The sequence below is a fragment of the Carassius auratus genome, chromosome 6 (genome assembly GCF_003368295.1).
Source record: "Carassius auratus strain Wakin chromosome 6, ASM336829v1, whole genome shotgun sequence".
NCBI lineage: Eukaryota > Metazoa > Chordata > Actinopteri > Cypriniformes > Cyprinidae > Carassius > Carassius auratus.
The window spans coordinates 4180364-4208287 of record NC_039248.1 but is presented as its reverse complement, the minus strand read 5'-3'; the positions used below and the strand labels follow the sequence as shown (position 1 = coordinate 4208287).

General features: G+C 34.6%; 1 protein-coding gene across 2 annotated transcripts in view; it reads left to right on the top strand.

Annotated features, from left to right (window-relative positions):
* pbx1b (pre-B-cell leukemia homeobox 1b) overlaps window positions 1-27924 on the top strand; it is a 68095-nt gene that overhangs the window by 34782 nt on the left and 5389 nt on the right. For both annotated transcript variants that reach the window (XM_026256683.1, XM_026256690.1), the window contains exons 3-5: window positions 20874-21115; window positions 23698-23888; window positions 25735-25870. In XM_026256683.1, coding sequence (XP_026112468.1) covers window positions 20874-21115; window positions 23698-23888; window positions 25735-25870 — 569 coding nt within the window. The remainder of the gene's footprint in view (window positions 1-20873; window positions 21116-23697; window positions 23889-25734; window positions 25871-27924) is intronic.

Here is a 27924-nt window from a genome sequence, read left to right as displayed (position 1 = left end):
ATCTTTTGAAATGAAAGCTGTGTATTTGTAACAAACAAATCCATCATAAAGAGGTTTTTACTGTTGTTTCTGGCAAAAATATGAGTCCGTATTACATGATAACGCTTCCTCCAGTGAAAGAGTTCATCTCGTTTTGTCCTCACACATTGAAATCCACCTACGTATTTGTTAAGAGCTGTTTTTGGCCCTTTGGCTTGTAAACCGTGCTTGATCTATCTACATTTCTCTCCTGACTCAGACAACTTTGGAGTTGTGTGGATTACTTTCTTGTGATGTTTTTATCAGCTGTTTGGACTCTCATTCTGATGGCACCCATTCACTGCAGAGCATCCATTGGTGAGCAAGTGATGAAATGATACATTTCTCCAAATCTGATGAAGAAAACAAACTCATACACATTTTGGATGCCCTTTTAATAACTAGATGCTAGTTTTGAGAGAGGATATTCTAGCAGGGAATCGTTGATTATTAGGTGAAGTTAGTATCTTTGTAACACTGCAAGCTTGCTTTTGAAACTTTATAGGAAATACAATTCTTAAGAGACAGCATTTGATGATGGGACAAAGTAGAGTTCACTTTACTATGCAAATGAGCAGTATGTGATGACCAATGGGAGTACAGACAGCGGTTTCGCAGCTACTCTTGTAGAAACACCAGCATGCAACCAATTTACTGTTATTGTGAATGGAGATTTAGACAACTATGTTGTTTTGAGCTTGTTTTTGTAATTCAGTCTGATAAAATGGCACATGCTTATTGCCAGTGAGTGTTCTTCACTGTTAGGTTCTTTCTTGTGAGGTAAACGAGTCCCCATCTTCCATGATGTTGCTTCGGCACAATTATAAAGTAGCATTTCCTCAGGAAACTGCTAAATTGTCATCCATGCTACAAATTACCCCAGCTCAATGACACTCCATCCCTCCGTTTTACACTCAATCCTCTTTCTCTCAGTGCTTGGGAAAAATTGCGATCATCCGAGCACTCGGGTGCACTTAAGGGTAAACACAGGACGTCAGCATTAACATAAGATTATTCCAGAGACTGTCAGAGGAAGTGTGTGTGTGTGTGTGTGTGTGTGTGTGTCCTTTCCCAACACATCTGCCAGCACATCTTATTCATGTGTGTTTTTTTTTTTTTTTTGCGTGAACACAATGATTGCATCTGAAACACTCTTTCTGAATTCTTTGTCTTTCCTCCATCATGCCTTTTCTTTTCCTCCATCATTCCTAGCCGAACAAGGACTGTCAGTTTTTCCTGGAACTTTCCTCCGTCAGCACAGGCACCGCTTTACTTTTCTACCAACATCACAAGGTTCTGTTGAAGGAGAACAACACGATGGAGCGTGATGATTGACTAGGACAACGGCATGCATGCATTCATAGAGGCATCAGAGTATGTGTGTGCATGTGTATTTTTAAATAGATGTATATCATACACACACACACTGCTGTGTGTGTATGATATACACACACAGCATATAGTGACTGCTTCATAAATTAGAATTAGGTATTCATAGAGTGCAGCGGCAGGGAGGCTTGTGAGAGAGAGTCTCATGAGGGCCGCAGCATCTAGGTCAGAGTGATTTTATCATTCAGCGGGTAGCTGCAGAACGCTGGAGGAATCCTTCAGAGACAGCTGGAGTCGGTTACTTGAGAATGTGTTCAAGTTTCTCAGAATAAGACAAAAGCATCCCAGGATGTTATTAGCCTCTGGAATCAATCACAGAGAGACACTTTTAATTAGCAGGCTTTGCTAAGACGAGGCTCGTAGAGAGCGTTAGTGATCTGAACAAACTATGGAAACTTTAAAGTCAACAGAATATTATTTTTGAACGATTCATCAGTGCACATTATTCTAAATAGAATGTTCATCTTTAAAATGTTCTTTCAGAATGTAACGACCTCTGAAACATATTCAGTCTTACTTTTTATTTCCGTTTCACTTGCAAATGTTGCTTAAAACTTAAAACTTGATGCTAAAGTTCATGATATGTTAATGACTTACAGTCACATTTAGCAGATTAGTGCTGGGCAATAAGTAAGTTTACATTTTGCAACGATAAAAGCAATCAAGCTGTTATGATTTGCTATTTGGTTTATATAAAAATCTGGGAGATTATATAGTTACATTTTACAATAAAATAATTCAGGCAGAGATTTGCAATAACATGTATAGCAGCATTATATACACAATAATTGTACATTTTTATCAGCGGCTGTTAGTAAAGATTTTTAAGTTTATCGGTTTTGCCAATATTGGATATTGGATATTTAACTCATTTCTATTATTGTTTTTACATTTTATTTTAACTTTTTCATCATTTAATGCTCACTTGAAGCATTGAGCATTGAACATTTAATTTAATTTAATTGTACAACATTGTACTATTCAGTAGTTTGGGTTCAGTAATATGTTTTAATGTTTGTTTGCTTGTTTTGAAAATGAAAATGCTTTTTATTTAATCAGAAATACAGTAAAAACTCTAAAATTTTTGAATAATTCTAATATGCTGATTTGCTGCTCAAGAAACATTTCTGATTGCCATCAATGCTGAAAACATATTTTACTCCATATTTATAAACCTGTATGTATTGTTTTCAGTATTCTTTGATAGTTCAAAAGAACAGCATTCATGTCACTTTTGGTCAATACAGTGCATCTATGCTGAATAAAAGTTAATTTCAATAAAAAAGAAACACAACTCCTTACTGGACTCAAACTTTTGAAAGGTAGTATAAATGTAAAAATCTAATGACGTGAGCAAACATCACTCCACTCCTGGGCTGGATCAAATTAAAGCTGTTAATGGCTTTGACTCAGAGTTTTTAATTTGCTGGAGATGTCCTCTGTGTCTCATAGACCTTTGACCCCTGCTCACCGTCTGTAGCTCTTCTAATATTCATCTCTTCTCATCTTCTCATCTCGGATGGCTTGTGATCCAGCCGAGCAGGCGTGATCTTTCACTCTGGTCTTGATTGACAACAGGAGTTTCCCGTGACCTACATTTGCATCTGCTCCGTGACCCAGATAGTGCTGGTGTAATGAGTGTCCGGCTCCTCCTCGTCTTGGTCTCGTGTCCGTGTGTTGAAGACATCCTGCCGCTGATGGAGTTGCCCCCAGGGCCTGTGCTTTCTGGGGGTCTGGAGAGAAATTGCGGTCACTTTGGGGGGGTCACGGCATCATGTATTACTATTCATGGGTGTGAGATGACAGGATGGTGGCAGGCCTCTGCTTGATAGCATTCACATCTTCACCTGCTCCTGTCTCAGGGTGCGACTTTACTGGAAAAAAAAATATTACTTATAAGTTATTATTGTTATTTGAGTATTATGTATGCAATATTACAGTTTATTTGTACTTGAATTAGCTTTTTAATATTTAAATTTTATTTTATTTTAAGTCAATCTGCTTTTATGTGCTTTTGTCATTTTTTATATTTTGTATATTGCTTAGATTTAATATATATTTTTTATTAAAGTTTTAGTAAATTTAGTACATCAGCTTTTTCAGTTAATTGTCAAGGAAATATTCCTAATTTTCATTTCAGTTTAAGTCTAAATTTTGTCTAATATTTATATTTTATTTTTGCTTTATTTTGATTAATGAAAACAATAAAAGTTTAATATTTGTAGTTTTAATTAACGACATTTAAAGTGTTTCATCTACTCACTTTTCAGAGTTTGTTGATTTTAATATTGATTTTTAGCTGAAATTAAATAGTTTTTTTAAATTTATCGGTATGGGCCGATATTGGATATTTAGAAGACTACAATAATTTATATTACCTTTACATATTAATGAAATTTTCTATCATTTGATGTCAACTTAAAGCTAATTTTGAAAACCTAACTCAATAACATTGTTAAATTTCTAATGTTGCGATGTCCAAAATTACATTTGAAATGATTTATGTTTTTTTTTTTTTTAAGCTCATTTACACAAAATAAAACATATATTTTTTTTCCTTATTGATTTTTGGCCAGTGTTAGATATTTTTTAATTTATCGGTATTAGTCAATACTTAATATATACACACTATTTTTATTTTTACATTTAGATGACCTTTTCCATTATCTAATGTTCACTCAAAATTAATTTAAAACAATAATAATTGAATAACAATGTTAATTTTCATCTGTAAAATCATAAAAAATGGAAATATTTTTAATATTGTATATTTATAATGAGTTTTTTTAAATACCTTTTAACAAAACAAAACAAAAAATTCTACATTTGCATTGAAACGCCATATTGAGACCAGAATATTGCAGTGGCTTGAGATGTTTTGACTGCTGGGACAGTCAGTAATCACCAAACAATCACCAAGAGCACCCTACAACTGCTTAGCAACACCCTGAGCATTGCATTGGTGAGTTCTGCACAGGAAAGCACTGTAAATCTGGTTTTATCTGCATCGATTCGCAAGTATTTCCTGCTTGGCTGTGTTGAGGATGTGTTGAAATGTTGTTCTCAGGGTATTTCTGGTCATTTTGAAGTCTCTCCTGTTTATGCGGAGGGTTGTGCATTAATGGAAGGTGACGTGTTTTGATGTGTTGTGTTATAAGTCTCTGAATGGCAGGAGGAAAGTCGCTCTGCCTGCGTCTCCAGCACAAAGTAACCCAAATGGAGGACCCGCGGGACTCTCTCTGCTCGTTCCTCTTTCTCTTTCTCTCTGCAGCTGTGAACCTCATCTCAGAGACGGATCAGACAGACAGAGACAGAGCTTCACTGGCAAACACAAAGAGAAAGATATTTATGTGCCTCCAAATATGAACAACAATGCCTCAATCCAAGTGTTCGGCGTGCAGAAATCTGTTTCAGAGTTTTCCGTTCCACTCCTCACATGGCAGATGCATTTATTTTTAAAGCTGCTTCGTTGAGTACTAAGGCCCAAGTTTTAAATACACTTAAAAAGCCAGTAATTAAAAGGCTTGTGTGTGACTTTCATGTGAGCCAAATGAAACAAATCTGATGTCTGGATGCCTTTCTAGGAACGATTTTTGTTAAAGTGTTCTTAAATCAAAATGTTGATGGTCAATTTTTTCGGGATCATTTTTAGTTGATCAAAAATACATTAAAAGCATGAATATTGACATTTTTTATATGAATATTTATCATAATTATAATTTATTCCTGTGATGTGCAGCTGTATTTTAAGCATCATTATTCCAGTCTTCAGTGTCACATGATCTTCAGACATCATTCTAATATGATGATTTACTGCTCAAAAAAATAAATTGTCAAATTCAGTTTTTTTTTATTTATTTTTTTTATTAAATGTTAAACTTAATATTGATGTCTAGCACTTTAAAAGACCTAAGCAATGGATACATAATGTGACGAGCATATGAACGTCCTCTTGAATCTTTCCCCTCTCTCTGAACTCATTTCCCAAGCTCTCCGTCCTCTTTTTGTGCGCGGTGTTTAAATCCTGTAGATGTTTTGTCGTCGAGGCTGTGTCCGTCCCACAAGCCTCGTGTGATGTTTTAATGAGAATTAGAGGCTGGTATCGCCGAGCGTGCCGCTGCGTTTCCTTAAACTGCCAAGTAAGAGCCCCATTAATAATGCAGCTCATTAAAGTGTGTAATTAATCGGGAGCAGTGTAACGGGGAGAGCAGGGGCCGCTCGGGGAGCCGCAGTGATCCCCGCAGAGAGAGAGAGAGAGAGAGAGAGAGAGAGAGAGAGAGAGAGAGAGAGAAGGAGTCTGCAGCTCCACACTCCTCCGACTGATGCATTATTTATGTGCCAGAGAAGAGGAGCCAGACTCAAATGAAATGAGATAGATTTGCTCGGCCTCCGTCACTGCTGGCATGCTCCGAGTCTTCAGCTGGCGTTACGACTCATCCGGCGTGCTGCGTGCGTGCAAGCGTGTGTCTCTTGTACAATAAACATTGAAGAGAGGTTTTCATTCTGCAGTCTCTGTGCTGGACCGGAAAGGTCAGTCTCTTGTTCTTGAGTTGAGCAGGAGATTTTGACGGATGCATGTATGTAGGACCCCAGGAAATCTAATTTATTCTGGATTCAGAATTAAACTTCAGTTATTAAATCTTAACAATAATAACTTAATAAATAATTTACTTTATTTATTAATGTATTACATTTTTTAAATTAATAACTTTAAAAACGTGCACAATTTATTATTAATATTTTATCATGTTCAGTATCAATAAAATGATATAGCAATGTTATGATAGATATTATACTGTTAATAATATTTTAATACTTTCCCTATGACTTTATTTATTGATTTTTAATTATGTGTTGCCTGCCTAATTTTTATGATTCAATGCAAACTTATTTTAATTTAAACTATTTAATAAAAACAGTAGTGATCAAATTTAGGCATTCAACTTTAGCATTTCAATTGATCTTTTAAAATGGAATTGAACAAAATTCCTTTCACAACAAATGTTTATAGTTTCAGTTAAAGCATTGTCGAAAAAGTGTGTGATATTGTTTGATATTCCATATAATGTTCTATTAAACAGTATTGTTATTATTACTTTCAGAAGTGCCCTCTACTGTCCAAAAGCAATGCACTCCTTTCATAATTTCTTCAGGTTGGACTGAACTCTTATTTTGGCGGGTTATAGTGAAGGCTCATTTACCCCAAAGAAGCAGTGTAGAGAACAAGCAGACTTCTTATAACATTAACAGCCTTATTCTGCAGCAATATTAACAGAAATGTGTCCAAAACATGATTTGAATAAGTGTACAGTCCTACTTTTTATTTATTGATCTAAAATGTTGCCAAATTCTATTACATTCACTTTCACAATTCCCTTTCCAGCGTCACATCAATTCATGATGGAGACTGCGTCACAGCCTTTGTGTTTTCTCTGTCCAGTTTCTCTCATAAAGCATCATTACCATGTCGTCTTGTCCTGTTGATTCCTCTTCAGTTTTGAAGTCCATTGGACAGCACTTCCCCTTAAGTGTGTAGCATCACACCACAGAGCACGAGATGAGCAGTGCATCATGGGTAAGGCGCTCGCTGAGGCCCGTCTCAAACTCTCCTCCCAGAGCTCCTCTCGTCCCATGTGCTGCTCTAATTTACTGCGACTTGGCTAATCAGAGTAATTATGGCTTAATTACAGTTAATCACTTTTACATAAACTTGTTGGCTGCTGAGAGAATGATGCTTTATGAAATGTGCATGAAATTTCACCCTATTTATGCACGTGTTTACTTCAGCTGTTCACACTTTACACCTGTTGTATAAATAGCGGCATTAGGTTATTAAAGGTAAAGTATATTAAAATACTTATGCCAGTCTAATCTGTTGAGCTGCACTATTAAATGAGGGGGTGGGGGTAGTGCTTGTTTGTAGGGCTGCGATATTTGGCCAGAAATGTTGTGAATGTAATGTCATCTTATATCATGTCATATCATATATCATATTATTATTTTACTAAAGATATATAACAGAATAAGAAATATTGCTATTGTAAAATTTCACTGTAAAGTAGAAAAATCAAGTATTTATGAAAAATAATATTTTATTTTACATAACAACTGTAAGATTAAAATACTAATGTATGGCTGTTGTAATTAATTGAAAAAATTAAATTAATTTTTAATTAATTTAAAATACAAAAAATTATTTATTTTATTTTAGTAGACACAGTTTTTAATTTATTTAACTAATTTATTTATTTGGCTTCTATTTTTGGTGCCGAGCTTTGCTTTAAAATATACTGCACTTTTATGTATTTAAATAATTCACAGCCTTTGCAATCTGATAATCACACTAAGCCTTACATGATTTCAATGTTATTTAAAATTCACGTAGCTCTAGTTTACAGTCAACTATAAGTAACCTGTTGATAGTTTGTCTTCCTTAAGAAAACACTTTTTTATGGCCTCCATGTCAGTCTCAAATTCAGTTTATTGACCAAGAGGAGAAGAAGTGACTGGTTGGAAAGTTAAAACATAAATCAAATACAATCCACAACATCTTAGCAATCATTCAGATGTCATAGTAATGACTTTAGCACTGGCAATCAAAAAATAAAATTAATAATAATAATATCCAGTTATTTTTGGAGAATCTAGTTCCACACGTCACCTTTAAGGTGATTTGCTCTTTAGCAGAAGCTGTTTATCCGGAGTGATGTTCAGACATAGTCCGGACAGTTTTCCTGGAGGAGCGTGAGGTTAAGTGTTGGTGAAATCAGCAAGTTTAGAGGAGTTGTTGCTCTGGGATCTTTAACCACCAGCAGCATTAATGAATCAGGGCCTGACAGTCATGTGATCTCGGTCTGATATTGAGCTGTGTGACGTGAAACGCTCTGAGACTCTGGTGTGATCAGTGCTGATGGTGTCATTGGTCACCCTGGCCTCAGTGTTCTGCAGCGTCCCGGAGGACTGACTTTAATAAAGAGCTGCAGGGCAGGTTTTAATGACACGCTTGTCTCGGGCCGTCCAGTGCCTCGGGGAGCTGAGAAATGGACACTTGATCTGGTGTGAGGGGCAAGGATCTTCATACAGCTTGGGTTTATATTTTGGCCTACGTGCATAGAGCTGACCATATATTGAAATATATTATCATGTATTGAAACTAGTATTGAACATACAACATATGGATATTGGATTTTTATATATCAATCTTCCTATGTGGATCTATATGAGCAATAATATATATGATTATAACAGAAATATGCATATGAAATAAACCGATAATATAAATGTTATAAAATATTTTACTACATATGTATTATTTATATAAGCAATAACAAATATTACATATATGACCTGATAAGATATGTACATATGAAATATAAACAATAACATACTTATGTATCTAAAATATGTAAATAAAAAAATAATTAACAATATATGTTATTATAATATTTTATCATTAATTATCTGAATATGTTGTTTTTTAAATTGTAGTTTAATAAAAAAATATATAAAAATAATATAACCCCCCCCCCCCCTTTTGCATAGTACTGTGTATATATGTGTGTGTGTGTGATAAATACACACACACACACACACATGGGGCGCTATCATACACCTAGCGTAATGCTACACAATGCACAGCGCAAGTGTGTTTGCTAGTTTCAGTCTGGCGCCATTCGCATTTTCCCGTCCAGCGACACGTCGTTTAATTAGCAAATCCATTTGTGCTGGTCCAAAAAAGAGGTGTGTTCAGGCGCATTGCTGGTGCATTACTATTTTAAGAAGCTGAAAATAGACTGCACCATAGACCAACTCAAACCTGGTCTAAAGTCTAAAGTCAATGGTGCAATATGCTTTTGTTATTTAAAAAGCGCGTTAGTAGAAAATGCGCCTCTGGGCGGGTCCACTGTGTGTGGACTTTGCTTATTACACACAGGGATGCGCATCACACAACATGGCAGATATTAAAAACAAAAGGAATACAGTGTAAAAGAATATAATTGTGTAGGCTACATAAATATAAAAATGTAATGATGGCTAGCCATTGCGTGTATTAGAATTAGGATACATATTTGCAGTTCAGCCTATCACTACTTATAATGATGAATGAAATTGGCTAATTAATTGAACAATCGTGCCAATACACACACAGATAACTGACTCATCGCGCGGAGCTTTGGTGGATTCCTGCTTATGTTACTGCGTAATGTTATTCCTGTTGAGAGCTCAAGGCTTTCTTTACCTTAATAACGGAGCCTGTTAGAGTAGTAGTGTGCTTAATGGTGTGATGTAAACTCATGCATGTAGAGCGACCACAGCCCTGATGAACTGCAGCTCATAGATCATATATTTAATAGATCTAGAAGAATATGTCTGGCCCGAGGCACAGGATGCTTTGAAATGAGGAACGCTATTTTCCTAATGAATGACTTCACTCTCTCTCCATCTCCACGTCTATCTGTCTCTATCTCTGGTTTCCAGCTCAGGCTGTGTCATTAGCAGTAGCCTGGGGTCTGGCCGGCCTCTAATGATTATAATTAGCTTTATTAGAGTCGACTCTAGAGGTGCCTGTGCGGGCCAGAAGTGAGCCGGGCTTGTGCTGGTCTACTGGGCTGGGAGCTGCTGGTCTCGGGCTGAGGGGATGCTTCTCTTCAGGACACACACACACACACAGCTCCTGTCAGCTCTGTTTAAGCTGTGTGTCACACCTGCACATGTACGTTGGGGCTCATTCTTTTAATTGACTTTCTAATTTGTAATTTTATTTTTTGTATGATTGATTAATTACTGACATGGCACCTTTTCTATGTGTCTGCCGGGATCCGTTCTGTGCTAAAAATAATACTATTATTTTTATACTTATTTTACTATATTTAAATAATCTTATTTTTATAAATATATTTGTTTTATGAGATTTTTTTTAAATGCTAATTAAGCACACAATACTTTATATGTACGAATGTATATTATGTAAATAATCAATAATGAAAAAACAAATATTGGTTATGATTGTAATATATACATGAAATATAATATATGTCCCACACACACACACACACACACACACACACACACACACACACACACACACACACACACACATATATATATATATATATATATATATATATATATATATATATATATATATATATAAAGAAAATATTAAAAACATATACCGATATATTGGTCTGTATAAAAAGATACTCTCTATCTATCTATCTATCTATCTATCTATCTATCTATCTATCTATCTATCTATCTATCTATCTATCTATCTATCTATCTATCTATCTATCTATCTATCTATCAAAAACTCCTTTAATCCACTGATATATCGGTCTACGTATAGACACTCTCTAAACGATAACAAATATATGATGTTACCCGTCTGTCTGATGTAATCATTTTGCACAACTTAAATCCTGTATTAGCATCAGACCTTTAAAATCCCCACTTGATCGCTTGCTAATTGACCTTATATAACACTGATGTGAGTTTTAAGGCTTTATCTTCTCAGAGGGATCCTGTTGTCTTGTCTGATGCCTTGAAAGCTGTTTCCCAGCATTCTGACTGTCTAGGGTTGTGACAGCGGTGGCCTGGTTTAACAGATCGAGTCCTGTTGCACTCTTCCCGGTGTGTGTAGTTTTTATTTCCATTCCAGTACACTTGCGTCTGTATAATGAGTAGCGGCGCCACTGAATTAGCATGTAGCTGTCGTCTCGACTCTGGTGGCTGTGTTGTGACGGGACCACCGTCGTCCCGCCCTGATTTATCAAGAGCTGCAGCCGCTCTGAATCACAACAACAGACAGAGCCAGAGCTGTCAGTGTCAATCTGAGTCCAGCGCTTCAGCACAACAACGTTAGAAAGGGTTAATCTTTTTCAGTCTCACTGCCAGAGATTGTTCATTTGTCTGGAAGTCAATACCAGTACCAGTGAAACTGTAGAATTATCGTTATTAATGCTGTTATAACAGAAAAAATATATATATATTGCTTCATTCAAAAAGTGAAATATAAAGATAAATATGAACAAATTCCTTTTAAAACAATGACATGCAACTTTCAAATATTGCTATAGTTTTTTATGTAAACTTTCCATTATAAAATAAAATAATGGAAAAGCAATGCAGGCTATGCAGTTTAGGAAATAAAAACAGTATAGCAAAGAGGCTAATTAAATAATTATTTAACATTTATAGGTAATCAAATGCAAATTTGTTATTTATATATATATATATATATATATATATATATATATATATATATATATATATTATTATTAGCTGTTGGCATAATATATATATATATATATATAAGGTCAAATATATTTCTCGCATGATGATCTTGTGCTCTGGATTGTAAATTAGAGGGGCGAAACGCTTACAATTTACAAATTAATTAAATATACAAATGCATTTAAAATAATGGCATGTAGTTTGCAAATAATATTTGTTTACGTATTTATTTTGTATTTATTAGACAATTACTCCACTTGGTGCCAAAGTTACTTTAATGATTTATTATTGACTTAAGTAATAAATTGATGTTATATATATATATATATATATATATATATATATATATATATATACCGTAAATATATTAAAAATTAAATTTTGATTAGTAATATGCGTTGCACCTCATTTCACCTCAACCAAATATTTTCAGATCCTAACAAACCATACATCAATTGAAAGCATATTTATTCAGCTTTCGTATGATGTATAAATCTTAATTTCGAAAAATATACACTTATATATATATATATATTAACAGAGAACAAAACTGTAGATTTGTGTTGTTTTGTAGTTGAGAGGAGGCAAGGCTTTTATAATAGTCTTTGTGCTCTCCAGCATGTGGAACAGAGCAGCAGTGTGTCTTTGTCCGTGTGAAACAAAGCAGATGTGGCGTTACCCGAGACTGACAGCAGACCTAAACATCATCCGTTCAACATCAGCATCTCACTGCTATCTGAGAATCTCCATGACAACCAGCCATGCCAACCGCCTCCAATGACACGACTGCATTAATTCACAGAGGATTACGTCTTCTTCTGGCTATTGACAGCCATGTGTTACCCGCACCTTATCACACACCATCAGAAACATGGACCGCGACAGGATGTGGCCGTTCTGTTCGGAGCTGAAACTGATCCGCTGACAGGGATATGCATGTAATCTCACACACTTCTTATTCCAATCCATACGCACATGTACAGGAAATACATTGAATATGAATATTATTTCTCTAATAAAATGCATGCAGTCATTGCAGTCATATCTTGTCCTCGTTTTAAAATTATAACCCAATTTTTCCAACATAGAGACTGAGATCTAATAATTCTGATAGTTGCTTTGTGATTTATGCTATAATGTAGTACAGTTCCTTTTATTAGTGAAATTAATGTAATATATAATAGTTATTATATAAATATATAATCAAAATGTATATGTGAATTTCACTAATAAATTGATGTTTATATATATATATATATATATATATATTGCACTTTAGCAATTAGACGGATTGCACATTACAAACATTGTCTTTTTCTTTTGAAGCAACCTGCCATAAATGTTGTAATGATGCCACAATATCTTTTCTAAAACAGTCCTGCTGTGTTTTGTTCTTTTCTTTTGTTTTCCATCTAGATATTTTTAGTCAACTAATTGTTTAGACAGCTGTTAGTTTGTTTGGGTGAGCTGTAAGTGTCAATCCTGCTGTTGTTTGTGCATCTTCTGGTCATTAAAACAGCCTGCTTCATTTCGAGGATAGACAGTTGTCAGGAAAACATGTCTGTTTTGGAGTAACAGCATAAGTGCTACGAGCAGATTTGTGGAGGTGTCTGATGGTCTCCTCTGGTCCGGTCGGACACCATCCAGTCACAAACTCCCATCTGGGTCTTGTGCTTGTTCAATTAAGACAGGTTCAGCCGGAACGAACGCTGCTGCTTTTATAGGAGTTCAATTAATATCTCAGTATCTGAGGGAGTCGTGGCATGAAGCAGAAGCGCTTGATGTTTGGCTGATGGAAAATACAGAGGTTTCTGAGTGCTAAACATCCTTCTGTACACAAAAAAAAGGAAAATACAAGGCTTTCAGAAAAGAGCCAGCTTGAGAAAAAGGTGCATAAATCCTACATGTGCCTTTCTTCCAATAACACAACCTGGTTTCTCGGAAATTAAACGTATCTACTTTGATAAACCAGGCGACGGAGAGAAAATCCATTGTCTGGTCAGCCTGTGGCCTCGGGTTTTTATTAAATATTGATTTGATTTGCAAAAGGCCACATGCTGTGGGGTTGAGCAAATGTCATGAACTCCCGTTTGCTTTGTTGCTCTTGGGTTAGTGGCTCAAGTGAGAAGCAGCCAATCTTCTTGAAGCATCCTTTTATTTTTATTTAATGTAAGTGTATTATATTTTAACAGAAGCATAGAGTCTGACAAATTTCTTCAGAAGGCTTAAAATGCAATTTTGTTTTGTTTTATTTTATTTTGTTAGAACCCTTTAGTCTGGCACATTTTCATCAAAAGATGTAAAATGTATATCATTTATTTTTATTACAGACCTAGAGACATTTTTGTTATGTCATAAAGAAAGTATTCAATCTTATGCCTTTTTATAAGTGTTTTTTATTTTATTTTGTTGCTTCAAAATTAGTGTTATAATGTTGTAATCCAACTCGGAGCAAGTTGGTTGTAAGCCGAGAGTAAATGAATGGGGAAATGATTGCAGACTTGCTAAAGAGAAAACGAGGATAACAAGGATGTGTTTTCTCGGAGGCGCTAAGCTATCTGCTCGCTGTGCCCTGCCGGAGGAATCACGCAGCTCTGACACTGGAAAATATTAGCAGGAATCAATTAGCCTGCCATTATAGAGTAAAGTGGCCTTCAGTGAGTCGTGTAATCATGACCCAGAGCCAAGCCTCTTCTGAGCATGCAGGACCCTTTACCTCATTCTGCTTAATCCTATTTATTTAAGAGAATCCATTCAGTGGTTTTAATTATGTGCTCACGAGAGAGATAAATAAATCATCATTTGTCTCTCCGAGACGTGGTCTTGTAGGAGATTCCAGTGTGCGGTTTCGACTCTTTAGCCAAGTGTCAAATGAAAATAAGTGCATAAAGGAATGTTATTTTAAGTTTAATCCTTCAGCAGGAAATAATTAGGAAATCTATAGAAAAGTGAGCACATTTAGAACAGTATTTGGACAAACCCAAACCCCAAATATTAAACTTAAGCACATAAATTGTCCCACATCATTTATGTTACGGATATGAATGACTCTTCAAACCACACAGCTTGTTGAGGAGAATTGATATTTTTCTATGCAATCTGATTTATTTTTTCAATTTATTTATTTTATTTAGTAATAGTGTTATTTTGTTATTTATTTATTTATTAATGTTTTGTGTTCGTTTTGAATGTTATTTTTTTTATTTCATTTAAGATTGTATTTTATTATTTGTTTATGAATCACTCTTCAAATCACACAATTTGTTCAGGAGAGTTGTTCTGTTATTTTTCTTTGCGATCTGAATTATTTAGTAATAATTTTATTTTATATTTTATTTACTTGAGGTTATTTTATTTTACTATAAGTCTATAGTTTATGCATTTTCTTAAAATATATAAAATTGCAGTTATTTTGTTTTATTTTAAGTTATTTCGTTTTTTTTTTCTAAATAAAACATTTTCTCCAGAAGCTATAGAGTGTAATTTTATTTTATTTTATTAGAACTCTAGAGTCTAACACATTAAAAAAATTTAATTAAATTATATATAATAAAAAGTAAATACATTTTTACATATTTTGAAGAAAATGTGTCAGATTCTAGGCTTCTACTCAAACAAAATTAAGTAAAACAAATTGCCTTTTTTGAAGATTGTAGGTTTCTATAAAAACTATTTTATTTTGTTCTGTCATTTGTAAAGAAAAAAATGACAGACTCAAGGGTTTAACTTGTTTTATCTAATTAAAAGCCTAGTATGTGATACATTTTCTTCAAAAGATGTAAAATTCTATTCTGTTGTGTTCTGGACTGTTCTGTTCCTAAATACATTATGCCTTACATGTGCTTGTGGTAAACTTGTTTTTATTCATTGCAGGGTAATTTCACATGCACAAACCTTATTCTATTCTATTCTATTCTATTCTATTCTATTCTATTCTATTCCAAGATGCATTATGCCTTACATATGCTTGTTGTCTGTTTGTTCTTATTCATTTCAGGATAATTTTGCATGCCCAAACCTTATTCTATTCTATTCTATTCTATTCTATTCTATTCTATTCTATTCTATTCTATTCTATTCCAAAATACATTTTGCCTTACATGTGCTTGTGGTAAGCTTGTTTTTATTCATTGCAGGGTAATTTCACATGTCCAAACATTATTCTATTCTATTCTATTCTATTCTATTCTATTCTATTCTATTCTATTCTATTCTATTCCAAGATGCATTATGCCTTACATATGCTTGTTGTCTGTTTGTTCTTATTCATTTCAGGATAATTTTGCATGCCCAAACCTTATTCTATTCTATTCTATTCTATTCTATTCTATTCCAAAATACATTATGCCTTACATGTGCTTGTGGTATGCTTGTTTTTATTAATTGCAGGGTTATTTTCCATGTCCAAATTTGTTCTATTCTATTCTATTCTTTTCCAAGAGACATTATGCCTCACATGTGCTTATGCTCATTTCAGGATAATTTCACATGTCCAAACCTTATTCTATTCTATTCTATTCTATTCTATTCTATTCTATTCTATTCTATTCTATTCTATTCCAAGATACATTATGCCTTATATGTGCTTGTTGTCTGATTGCTCTTATTCATTTCAGGATAATTTCACATGTCCAAACCTTATTCTATTCTATTCTATTCTATTCTATTCTATTCTATTCTATTCTATTCTATTCTATTCCAAGATACATTATGCCTTATATGTGCTTGTTGTCTGATTGCTCTTATTCATTTCAGGATAATTTCACATGTCCAAACCTTATTCTATTCTATTCTATTCTATTCTATTCTATTCTATTCTATTCTATTCCAAGATACATTATGCCTTATATGTGCTTGTTGTCTGATTGCTCTTATTCATTTCAGGATACTTTCACATGTCCAAACCTTATTCTGTTCTATTCTATTCTATTCTATTCTATTCTATTCTATTCTATTCTATTCTATTCTATTCTATTCCATGATAAATTATGCCTTACATGTGCTTGTTGTCTGTTTGTTCTTATTCATTTCAGGATAATTTTGCATGTCCAAACCTTATTCTATTCTATTCTATTCTATTCTATTCTATTCTATTCTATTCTATTCTATTCTATTCTATTCTATTCCATGATAAATTATGCCTTACATGTGCTTGTTGTCTGTTTGTTCTTATTCATTTCAGGATAATTTTGCATGTCCAAACCTTATTCTATTCTATTCTATTGCAAGAGACATTATGCCTTACATGTGCTTGTTAGATGCTTGTTCTTATTAATTTCAGGATAATTTAGCATGTCCGAACCGCAGTGAATCCACAGCTGAACCGGTGTGTGAATGGTGGGATGGATGTGTATCAGTCTGCAGACTCTCGTAGTTCGGTCTCTTGCTCTGTGTAAGAATCAGCTGTCATTGAGGGATGAGGGATCCTGACAGATGCTACAGCCGTGTGTTTTCTGGGTGAAACCGCGTCAGCAGTGGCAGGGAGTCTCAGTTTGTGGCGAGCACGTGTGAAACTATAAACAGGATCAGGTTGTGCACCGTCATGTTGCCAGATCACCACTCTCGTACAGCACGCTTGTAAACCTGACTTTTGATTTTATAGCGCTTGAAGCATTGCTCAATACGACCTCATGAATCCGCTACGGCTCTCAATAAAGCTTTGCATGCTTATACGTTCAGAACATTTCTTTCCTTTCCATCGACTTTTGATCCCATGCCATTTGTATTCTTTCAAAGGAGTGTGTCGTATTGCGTTTGGCTGGGGATTTTCACTCTGTGTCCGTCCCTGGCCAAACAGCTTTTGGTTTTAACAGACTGATGGTGGAGATACATCCAGCCAAGTCAAATAAACACCGGTGAATGTGAAACTGGGACTTGGCAGAGGGGAGCCTCGTCGGTTCCTGAACGGGGAATTTTTATGTTCCAGTTTCGCTTGACAGTCTAGACGTTTTATAACGTTGGGAGGAATTCTGTTGGCCTTGAGTTTCTCCGAAGAATACCTTGTGCTCACAGCCGTTAAACATGTGCTAAACTTGGGTGCATTTGAGTCCTTATTCACTGGATTTGGGATAATCAGTTTGTAAAACTCGAGAGCTCGTGGTGTCTCAGTACTTTAGAAAGTTGAGATTATGAACATTGACTGTAACTGGTTTGATATAGTTCTGTGCTTTAATGAAATGGGATCCTAAATATGGCATTTATGACTTATTAACTGAAGGAAAACTGTGTTGCGTTCTGCTTTTCATGTTTTTCCAGTAATTTAGTGAAATTGCAGGAGCCGTATCAAATGGGAAACACCTGCTTTGTGACGTTTTATTGGATTGCTCTTTGCAATCATGTTTTTGCTCCAAACATGAATGATTCCACAAATCAAGTGTGCTTTTAATTTACTAACTGATTAGATTTACAGTTTCCACCTGCCCTGCTGGATGAAAAAACAGATGAACAAATCCCACATACATTCAACTTTTCCTTACCAAAGGTGTCATGTATGGGTTATCATGATGTTATTTTATGATTTAATTTCACTTTTTTTTTTTTGTATTTATTTTTTTATGCTTTATTTTTCTTTTGTATTTAACTTTTTATTTCATTATTTATTCATGAATCCCTCTTTAAATCGCACACCTGCGATCTGAGTTAATTTGTCCAATGATTTTCGATTTTTTTTTTTTTTTTTTACAGAGGCCTGGAGTTTTACACAATTTCTTAAAATGATGATGATGATGATAATAATAATAATAATAATAATATTTAATAATAATAACAATTGTAATTATTTTATTTTATTTGTTGAGGGGAGATACTCTTATTTTTCTGTACAATTTGACGTCATATTTTTTTTATAAATAGAAGCCTGGAGTTTGTCACAATTTCTTAAGAATAGTCCATTGATAATATCCGTGTAATATTATCTTATGGTATTTGTTGAGGAGAGTTATTCTGATATCTTTCTATGCCAGTTGGCCTCATTTGGCAAATAGTTTTAGAGAGTCTGACACAATTTCTTCTAAAGACATGAAGAAATATCTTAATTGTATTTTATTTGTTAAGAAAAGCGATTTAGATTGTTTTTCCTTGCGATTTGACCACAGTTTAAAAAAAAGATATATTGTTAGTATTATTCATTTTAAGCTTGACAGTTTATTCATTATATATTAAAAATATATATTTCTTGTATTGTAATTGTTGAGGAGCGTTAATCTGTTATTTTTCTTTGTGATTTGACGTTATTTGGCAAATGGTTAAATTAATTTCTGTATGTGTTATCTGTGGTCACTCAAACACGTGATGCTAATCCATGTCATCTGCGTAGCTTGTGAGATTTTCTCCATCTGAATCCTTACCACAGTTTCAGGTTGGATGGAAAATGTTTGTGAATGAAGATGTTTTGTGTATGGGCCGCTGTGCCCCAGCCGTGACCTCTTGACCTCTCCTGCTCCCCAACAGCCTTTGCATTTTGTCTTGAGGAGGAGGTCAGAGTCTCGTCGCTCGATGAGCGTCCAGCCGGCCTCTTTCTCACCGCAGCGGTCTGGGGTTAATGCACCGGTGCGTGGCTTTGTCTCTGGATTAATGAAGTGTTTCCTCTGACTCCCAGACAATGACCGGCCCACCACAGCCTTACAGTCTCAGAGCCGCTCTTTTGCCTGTGTGTCAGATCTTGAGGAAATTACTCCGTCTACCCCTGACTCGCTAACTGATTGTGACGTTAGATGAGAGACGAGAATGTCACTGATAATTAAAATGGAAGGGAGATCAAACCTGACAGCAGCATGAACCGAGAGAAAGCCTTTAATATTCAACGCTTCAGTCCCTGAATTTATCCTGAGAGACAAAACTAAATTCAAACTGGAATAATAATAAAATAAAATAAAATACTAATAATTAGTATTATTATTACAATTATATATTTTAAAACAATTATGCATAATAATAATAATATTTTTAAGAAGTTTTCTTTGTATGTTCTATAATGAATATAGTATTATAGCGTATAGTTTTTATATAAAGGTATTTATATAAATTTCATTATTAGTAACTATAATACTACTACTAATAATATTGTTCTAGTATTTTAAACAATGTAGAATTATAATAATATAGTATTATAGTGTTATATATATATATATATATATATATATATATATATATATATATATATATATATATATATATATATATATATATATTTATATATATAAAATACTAATATTTATTCTAACAATACTAATATTTGTAATTAATATTTATACAATGTAGTCTTATAATAATATAATATTATAAGATATAGTTTTCATGTAAAGATATTTAAATAAAAAACTATTTATAATGAAACTGCTGAAACTAATCATAATTTTGTGTGTGTGTGTTATATAGTATTATAATAACAGTGTTATTAACTAAAATAAAGGTGTTAAAATAAAAATAAGGATATTCATGTAAATATCAAATGTTAATAATAATAATAATACTGTATGTGCTTATATGTATAGTATTGTATGAAGATATATATACATATTATTCCTAAAAATACTACTAATCCGAGTCATTACTCTAATCAAATACATTATTGTAGTAAAATATAGTATTACTATAACAGAGTACTGTATAATTTAAAAACATTTTTTTTTACTATTTATAAGTAAAAATATGTATATTCTTATTTAAATGAAATAGTTCCTTAATGAAAAAGTTAATTTCTAATATATGTATGATATCACTTCTTGTGTGTGTGTGTGTGTATGTGTGTGTGTGTGTGTGTGTGTGTGTGTGTGTGTGTGTGTGTGTGTGTGTGAGAGAGAGAGAGAGAGAGAGCGTGTGTGTGACAGAAAGAGAAAGAGAGTGTGTGTGTGTGTGTCTGTGTGACAGAGAGAGAGAGAGAGTGTGTGTGTGTGTGTGTGTGTGTGCATGCGTGCGTGCGTGCGTGCGTGTGTGTGTGTGAGCCTGATGTAAAATCTAAGCACTCAGGCCCTCTAGTGTCAGAGCCGGAGACTGCATGGATGCTACAGCCACAGAGCAGCAGCACTGAGTGGGAAGCTCATGATATGAATTAGATGAAGTTTTATTATATCATCATAAAACTTGGCAAAGTCAACTGCAGCCTTGGCCGTTTTTTGTTTCGACCTCAAAGAGAGTTTATCAGAGAGAGCAGGTTCTCTGTGGATCGATGAGGCCGGACCTGTAGTGTCAGACTCAGTATATTCAAAACTCTCCTGCTTGTGTCGTTCCAGTGTTGAGTATCCGTGGCGCTCAGGAGGAGGAGCCTCCCGATGCCCAGCTGATGCGATTGGACAACATGCTGCTGGCGGAGGGCGTGTCCGGGCCGGAGAAAGGGGGCGGGTCTGCGGCGGCAGCGGCGGCGGCGGCATCGGCTGGAGTCGGAGCCGATAACTCAGCCGAACACTCAGATTACAGAGCCAAACTCACCCAGATCCGCCAGATCTACCACACCGAGCTGGAGAAGTACGAACAGGTCAGACAACTGCAGACCATGTGCAACAGGCAGACAGTTTACCAAACTGAACATGGTGATGAGGTGGCATAATAAAAAACACAAAAAAAAAAAAAAACAAAAAAAAAAAAACACGTATTGACAGACATATTCTGAAAACTTAGTTAAATTATGATTTTACAGAACTAACTTTAATAGTAGTGGAACCTATGCTTGAATAACCAATCATTTGGAATTTCTACATATCTTATGTTCTTCTAATATCATAGTATATTGTCTTTATATAAGATGCTAATAGAAATATCATTGTTTATAATCATTTTGAACTTAATATTCAACAACACTAATTATATTATTGAACTGAATTAAAAATAACAACACTGAACTACGCTGAACTGAATAATGAAAATAGAATAATAAACGGTTTTTATTTATACTATTTTTACTATTTTTCAGGTAGTAATTTTGTTGTGTTGTTTTGTAATTTTTAATAGTTTTATTTGTCTATATAGTTTTTTATTTGTAGTTATTTTAGTACATTGAGCCAAAATGAAAAAAAAAATATATATATATATTATTTTATTTCACTTAAGTTATAGCATTTATTTCAAGTAAGAAACATTTTTTGAATGTTTTTTTTTTATTTTATTTAATAATTAGTTAACTACAACCACTCTGCCATTAACAGTTGAAATTAACCATGACATTTTAAATTAATCAAATTAAATTAAAATAAAGCAATTAATCTGACAACATGAATAGTTATTTTTCTGAAAATGTACCATTATGCGTGAATAACTATGCTATTAATCTAAATTAGTGAGGATTCCACAGACATCTCAAGCTTCCTAAAACACTGACGTACTCAAAAGAAGGCTGTTTTTGACTGATGGAAGTCATTTTGAGTTTATTTGGAATAACATGCACTGATGAATCACTAGCAACGTGTGCTGAAGTAAACACTTCAGTTTAGATTTCTTGTTGACTGTAATATCTCATCAATTAGATTCGTGCAACATCTGTTTGACTGTCGTTGTTATGCTTTAATGTAGTGTGTGTGTGTGTGTGTGTGTGGCTCAGCAGGCAGCGTTTCGATCCCAAAGTCTGTCAGATCAGATGATGATGATGTGAAGAGTGTGTTTGAGATGCTCTCTGTGTCTCATTCAACCTCAGATGTGAATTCAATAATCTTTTTCAAAAATCAGATAAACGGCAAAAAACAAAAAACAAATATATATATATATATATATATATATATATATATATATATATATATATATATATATATATATATATATATATATATATATGGTACATATATAAAAATGCATGCACAAATTTAAAGCAGATTAAAAAAATGTGACATTCTGGAAAATACAGTAAACCAATGGCATAAAATTAAGCTATTTTGAAATGTGTGAGTATCAGTGGCCGCTGTATGCGCTCGGACACCAGATCCATCTCTGATGATAAACGGTGGGGACAGAGGAGAGGTGATGTACTGAAATGCATTCTGGGACAGGGCCAGGTGTCCTCTTTTTGTTTGTTCACACAAGGACATTCATAGCTGTCATAGAGGACTGCGAACCCACACCCACACACACACACACACACACACACACAGACCACCCGGCACGAGAGTGAAAACTCCCTTCATCATCCGCTCTGTAACTGTTGTTGTGGTCTTCCCATGAGTCCTGGCTCTCCTGACACGCTCTGCTCTCTTACTCATCTGTTTGTGTCGCACTGTGAGTAATGAGAATCTCACGCCAATGAGGCCATTTCAGAATTAAGTCACAATATTGAAAGTGTAACGACTGCGTCATTCTCATTTTTATGCGTGATTAATGAAGTCTGTGGAGGAATGAGGGCTCGGGAGATGGATGAGTTTTAATAGATATCACTACATTACAATACATAGACCGCATCCACACTGCCTTGTAGGATTCATGTGCTGATATGGATGCGTAAATAGCCTAATTTTTGCTTATTTTTATTAAGGATGATTTTATTTAATATTATGATTGCTGTTAGTGTTCACAGTGAAGCTCCAGTGTCTACTTTTATTTTAAATTCACTTTTGCTTACAAGGCTACATTTGTTTGATTTGAAATACAGGATCAGAATCATTTTGAAATATTATTACATTTTAGAATAACTGTTTTCTGTTTAAATATATTGTAAAATATAATTTATTATTGTAATGCAATGCTGAATTTCCAGCATCTTTACTCCAGTCTTCAGTGTCACATGATCTTCAGAAATCATGATAATATACTGATTTGCTGCTCATGAAATATTTCTGATTATTATCAATGATGAAAATATTTGTGCTGCTTCATATTTTTGTGGAAACTGTAATGCATTTTCTTTTTCATTAGTCTTTGACGAAAAGAATCAAGGTTACAGAACAAAAGGTCTTTTTCTTTATTTATTCCTTCTCTTCCTAGCGTCTTCTTATTTGAACAATGCCTAAAACTTCCCGTCTGTTTGCCTCTTTAAGAAGAATTGTTTTATGTGTTCCCCAAATGTAAGTCACTTTGTATAAACGTGTCTGCAGAATGACTAAATGTAATGTTATGGTCTGTGTTTCCCTCTCTCAGGCGTGTAACGAGTTCACGACCCATGTGATGAACCTGCTGAGAGAGCAGTCTCGCACACGGCCCATCTCGCCCAAAGAGATCGAGCGCATGGTCGGCATCATCCACCGCAAGTTCAGCTCCATCCAGATGCAGCTCAAGCAGAGCACCTGCGAGGCCGTCATGATCCTGCGCTCCCGCTTCCTCGACGCCAGGTCCGTGCTTTTGGGTGAAACTCCACTCGTAATCAAACCCTGCGCTCTCATTCTTCAAGCTCTGCTCTGTCTGTAACTCTTTATTTGCACATGTGCGTTTTCCCGTTTCCCTCCACGAGGGAGTGGAGACCCCGTTCTTGCGCTTTAGGGCCGCATCCAAACCCACACATGCTTTGCGGTGTCGAGCCGTCCCTTTCTCGATGTAATCGCTTGTTCTCTTTGAAACGTGCCTGGGATTTGCATACATTCTGTGCGGATGAATCACGCCGGAAGCCTGGAGTCGGAGGCATAACATTTAAATGAGCTTCATGTTTCCTCGCAGCACTCTTTGGAGCATGCTCAGTTCCTCTGATTAATCCTCTCTCCGGCTGAGACCGTGCTGTGCTCATTTGCATTTAGTGAAGAGGGGTTTTGGGGAGGAAATCGGCTCACCCTCTGTTCCGGCCCTTCATTGCTGCATATGTAACAGCCCTGAGATGAGCTCTTAACCCACAGATGAGTGATGCTGAGAGGAAGTTCAATTCATTGGCACCCAAAGCTCAATTTACAGTCGTTTTAAAGCTCTTCTTTTTGACTGTGTGTGGGGTCTGCTTTATTCTTCTTTTCAAGCATGAAGCGTCTGCCTGCTGAATTTGACTTTGGATGTTAACATGAAGGAGACTGAAAAATCTGGCCTTAATCTATGAAAATAGTGTAAGGAGGCCATGCTAAATGTTACATGACCTGATTTGTTTAGTTTCATGTTATCAATTTGGGATTAATATGTAGTTGTTTTTTTCCATTCAACTTCAAAATAAAGAATGAAGTAAATTATTTAAAAACAATAATATAAAGCAATAAAATAAAACAATAAAACAAAATAAAATGGGTTTGAAAAAAACTGATAAAATTAACTGAAATAAAATAAATCAAAATAAGCAGGTAACAGGGTTGCATTTACAGTTCAAATCAATCTATCACTCACTATAAAGTCAAATTAAAATATTTTAAATAATAAAATATCTATATAAAATTAAATGGGTTGTTAAATGGATTTTTAAATCGGTCTGTATAAAGTAAAATTAAAGTAGAAGTAAATAAAATGTAATGAAAAATAAAACCATATGAATTTGAAATTAAATGAAATCCAATAGAATACATTAAAATAAAGAGGTAACAGGGTTGCATATTTAGTTTAAATCATTCTGTTACTCAGTAGAGGGTTAGTGTTAATACAAATTATTGTTTATTTCCAATGGATTAGATTTAGATTAGATTACAACAGTAGATTTCCCAGAATATTTCTTACAGTGACTTTAGTAACAGGGTTGAATAGTAGCTTTTTCGATACTTTTCATAGTAACTTTGACCTACTTTTGAAGCTAGGTTTTACGACTTATTCAACTTTTCAATTTTACTAATTTATCTAATGTAGAAAAATTCTCAGTGCAGTTAAATAAAATAAGTAGAGAGGTAACAGGGTTGCATATTCAGTTTAAATCATTCTGTTACTCAGTAGAGGGTTAGTGTTTTTCTGTATCTTCATTGATCAAATTATTGTTTATTTCCCATAAAATAAAGAACAAATATTTGTTTGATAATTTTTCTTACAGTAATTTTGGTAACAGGGTTGAATAATTTAGGTACTGATTTGACATGCTTTTTCTTTCGTTTCATGCTTTTTTTGTGTGGTTTGTGTCTCTAATTCTCTTAAAGTAACGAGTCACCCAAGTGTACACGGCCAGCAGCAGTTCCTTTCTCTGTATTTACCAGAATGTGTGATATGATGCATGAAGTATACGCAGCAAAACTAAACAGCACAAGTTGTGGCAAGATGTCCAAATCTGATGTGTTTGTGTCTGCACAGGAGGAAAAGACGAAACTTCAACAAACAGGCCACAGAGATCCTGAATGAATACTTCTACTCCCATCTCAGTAACCCGTATCCCAGCGAGGAGGCCAAAGAAGAGCTGGCCAAGAAGTGTTCGATCACCGTTTCGCAGGTACGACACTGAAAACCATCCGTTCGTTCTCGTTCTGAAATTTCCTTGTCCAAATATTGCACCCATTATTGCTCTGTCATAGTTCAATGATAGTTATACCGTGGTTCTCTAATATTCAGTTGCATGTTTACCATATTTATGTACCATGCAATTACTAAAAATAGCATAGTTACAATTGCACGTTTTCCAAAAGTGTTGTCCAGGTTGGCAACTTGCTAGATATCAAGACACATCAAATGTTTGTTTCCACCTGTTTTTTGTGTAAAATATATCAGTTAGTCTCACGCGAGTTCAAGCTCATGCAACTCGAAAACAAAATCATTTACAGCATGGCACCGCATGCCTCTTAGCATTTTTCATCTGCTGCGCTAAATGCATAATGCATTCTAAACTATTTAATAAATTTAGCTGAAATGATTGTATGATGCATTTAGGCCTGGTTTAGAGTCAGACTCGTGGGATGAGTGATGAGTGCCGCGCTCTTTGTAATATAGAAACACCTTTAGCCTCTCGCGGGAACGGGAAGCTTAGCCGCAGGATTGATTAGCTTTTCATGGTAATGGTGTTTATCATTAGTGCAGAGCCTCATCCGCTGCTGTATTAGCCATAATGGGCGTTAGTGTGTGCTGAGTGATTGCTGTCAGTGTATACTGTGATCATAGCTGCCAGTGTGCAAGTGATCATTTATTTCAGTGTGTGTGTGTGTGTGTGTGTGTCCATCATGATTAGACCTCTGTCCTTGTGAACATCACAAGTCCTGTTGATAGCATCCTTCATCTACCAGCTACTGTTGAATTTAGTTTCAACTGGTCATATGCTCTGTGGTCAAAATTTGCTATTTGAAAATCAAAAATTGGGACTCTTGCACACTTTTTCAGTCCTCATGTTTGTGATTTGTAAATGCACTAAGCATTTTATTATTGCACAAAGAAGATGTTCTATTATCTTGGTGTGCAATCGGTTTTGGCATGCAATTTGCAGCAAATGAATTGCTAGTATTGAGTTTTTACACGTTTGGAATCTTTTTTTATTTATTTTTAATCAGGATGCACATTAAATGTGGAACTGGTGCATTTTCATTGTTCTACACTGAAAAAAAAAAGTTTCACTCAAAAATTGCTCGTACATTTCACAAATAATTATAAAGAAAGATCAAATAACACATTGGATTAAATGTGATGTTTTCAAGTAGAAAACTGAAATCGTATTTTCCGTACAATAATCTGTTTTATTTATAACTGAGAAAAATATTTTTTTACACTGATTGTGTTGCTGTACAGAACAACAGTTTCCTGCTGGCCATTGTTCATGTGTGTTTGTTTATTTATTTATTTATTGATGAAAAATATTTGTTGAAGCACAGGGATACTATTTCAGTCCTTCTACTGGAAATTTTCACAGGGAAATAACTATTTTTGGTTAACTTTTTTTTATTCTTAGATTAAATAATGAATCAAGAAGGAGAAAAATGTTAAATAATTAAAAATAGTACTATGATATTCAGTGCATTGTGTTCAAAGTTTGGGGTCCGTGTCATGGTTTTGAAAAATTAATAAATAGATCTAATGAACTGATCTAAAGTGACCGTGAAAACCTTCCTAATGAAGAATCCTGAAAAAATATTATGCAACACGGTTTCCAGAAAAATATTCTGCAGCGAACACTTTTTTCAGCATTGATAATAATCAGAAATGTTTTTTTAGCTGCATATTAGAATGATTTCTGAAGATCATGTGACACTGAAGGCTGGAGGAATGATGCTAAAAATACAGCTGTGATCACAGCAATCAATTATATTTTAATGCATATTCACACACACAAAACAGTTATTTCAAATCATTATAATATTTCACAATAATCCTGTAGTTTTGATCAAATAAATGCAGCTCTGGTGAGTACAAGAGACCCCATTTAAAACACATCCCAAACCCCAAACTTTTGAACGCTATACTGTACATATTTGTGTAATGTGTGACTAATGTGTCATGGTTCATCTAAGAACCTGATTATTTTGAATTGTCCATCATGATTTGTATGCATTAGGTTCAATAGAA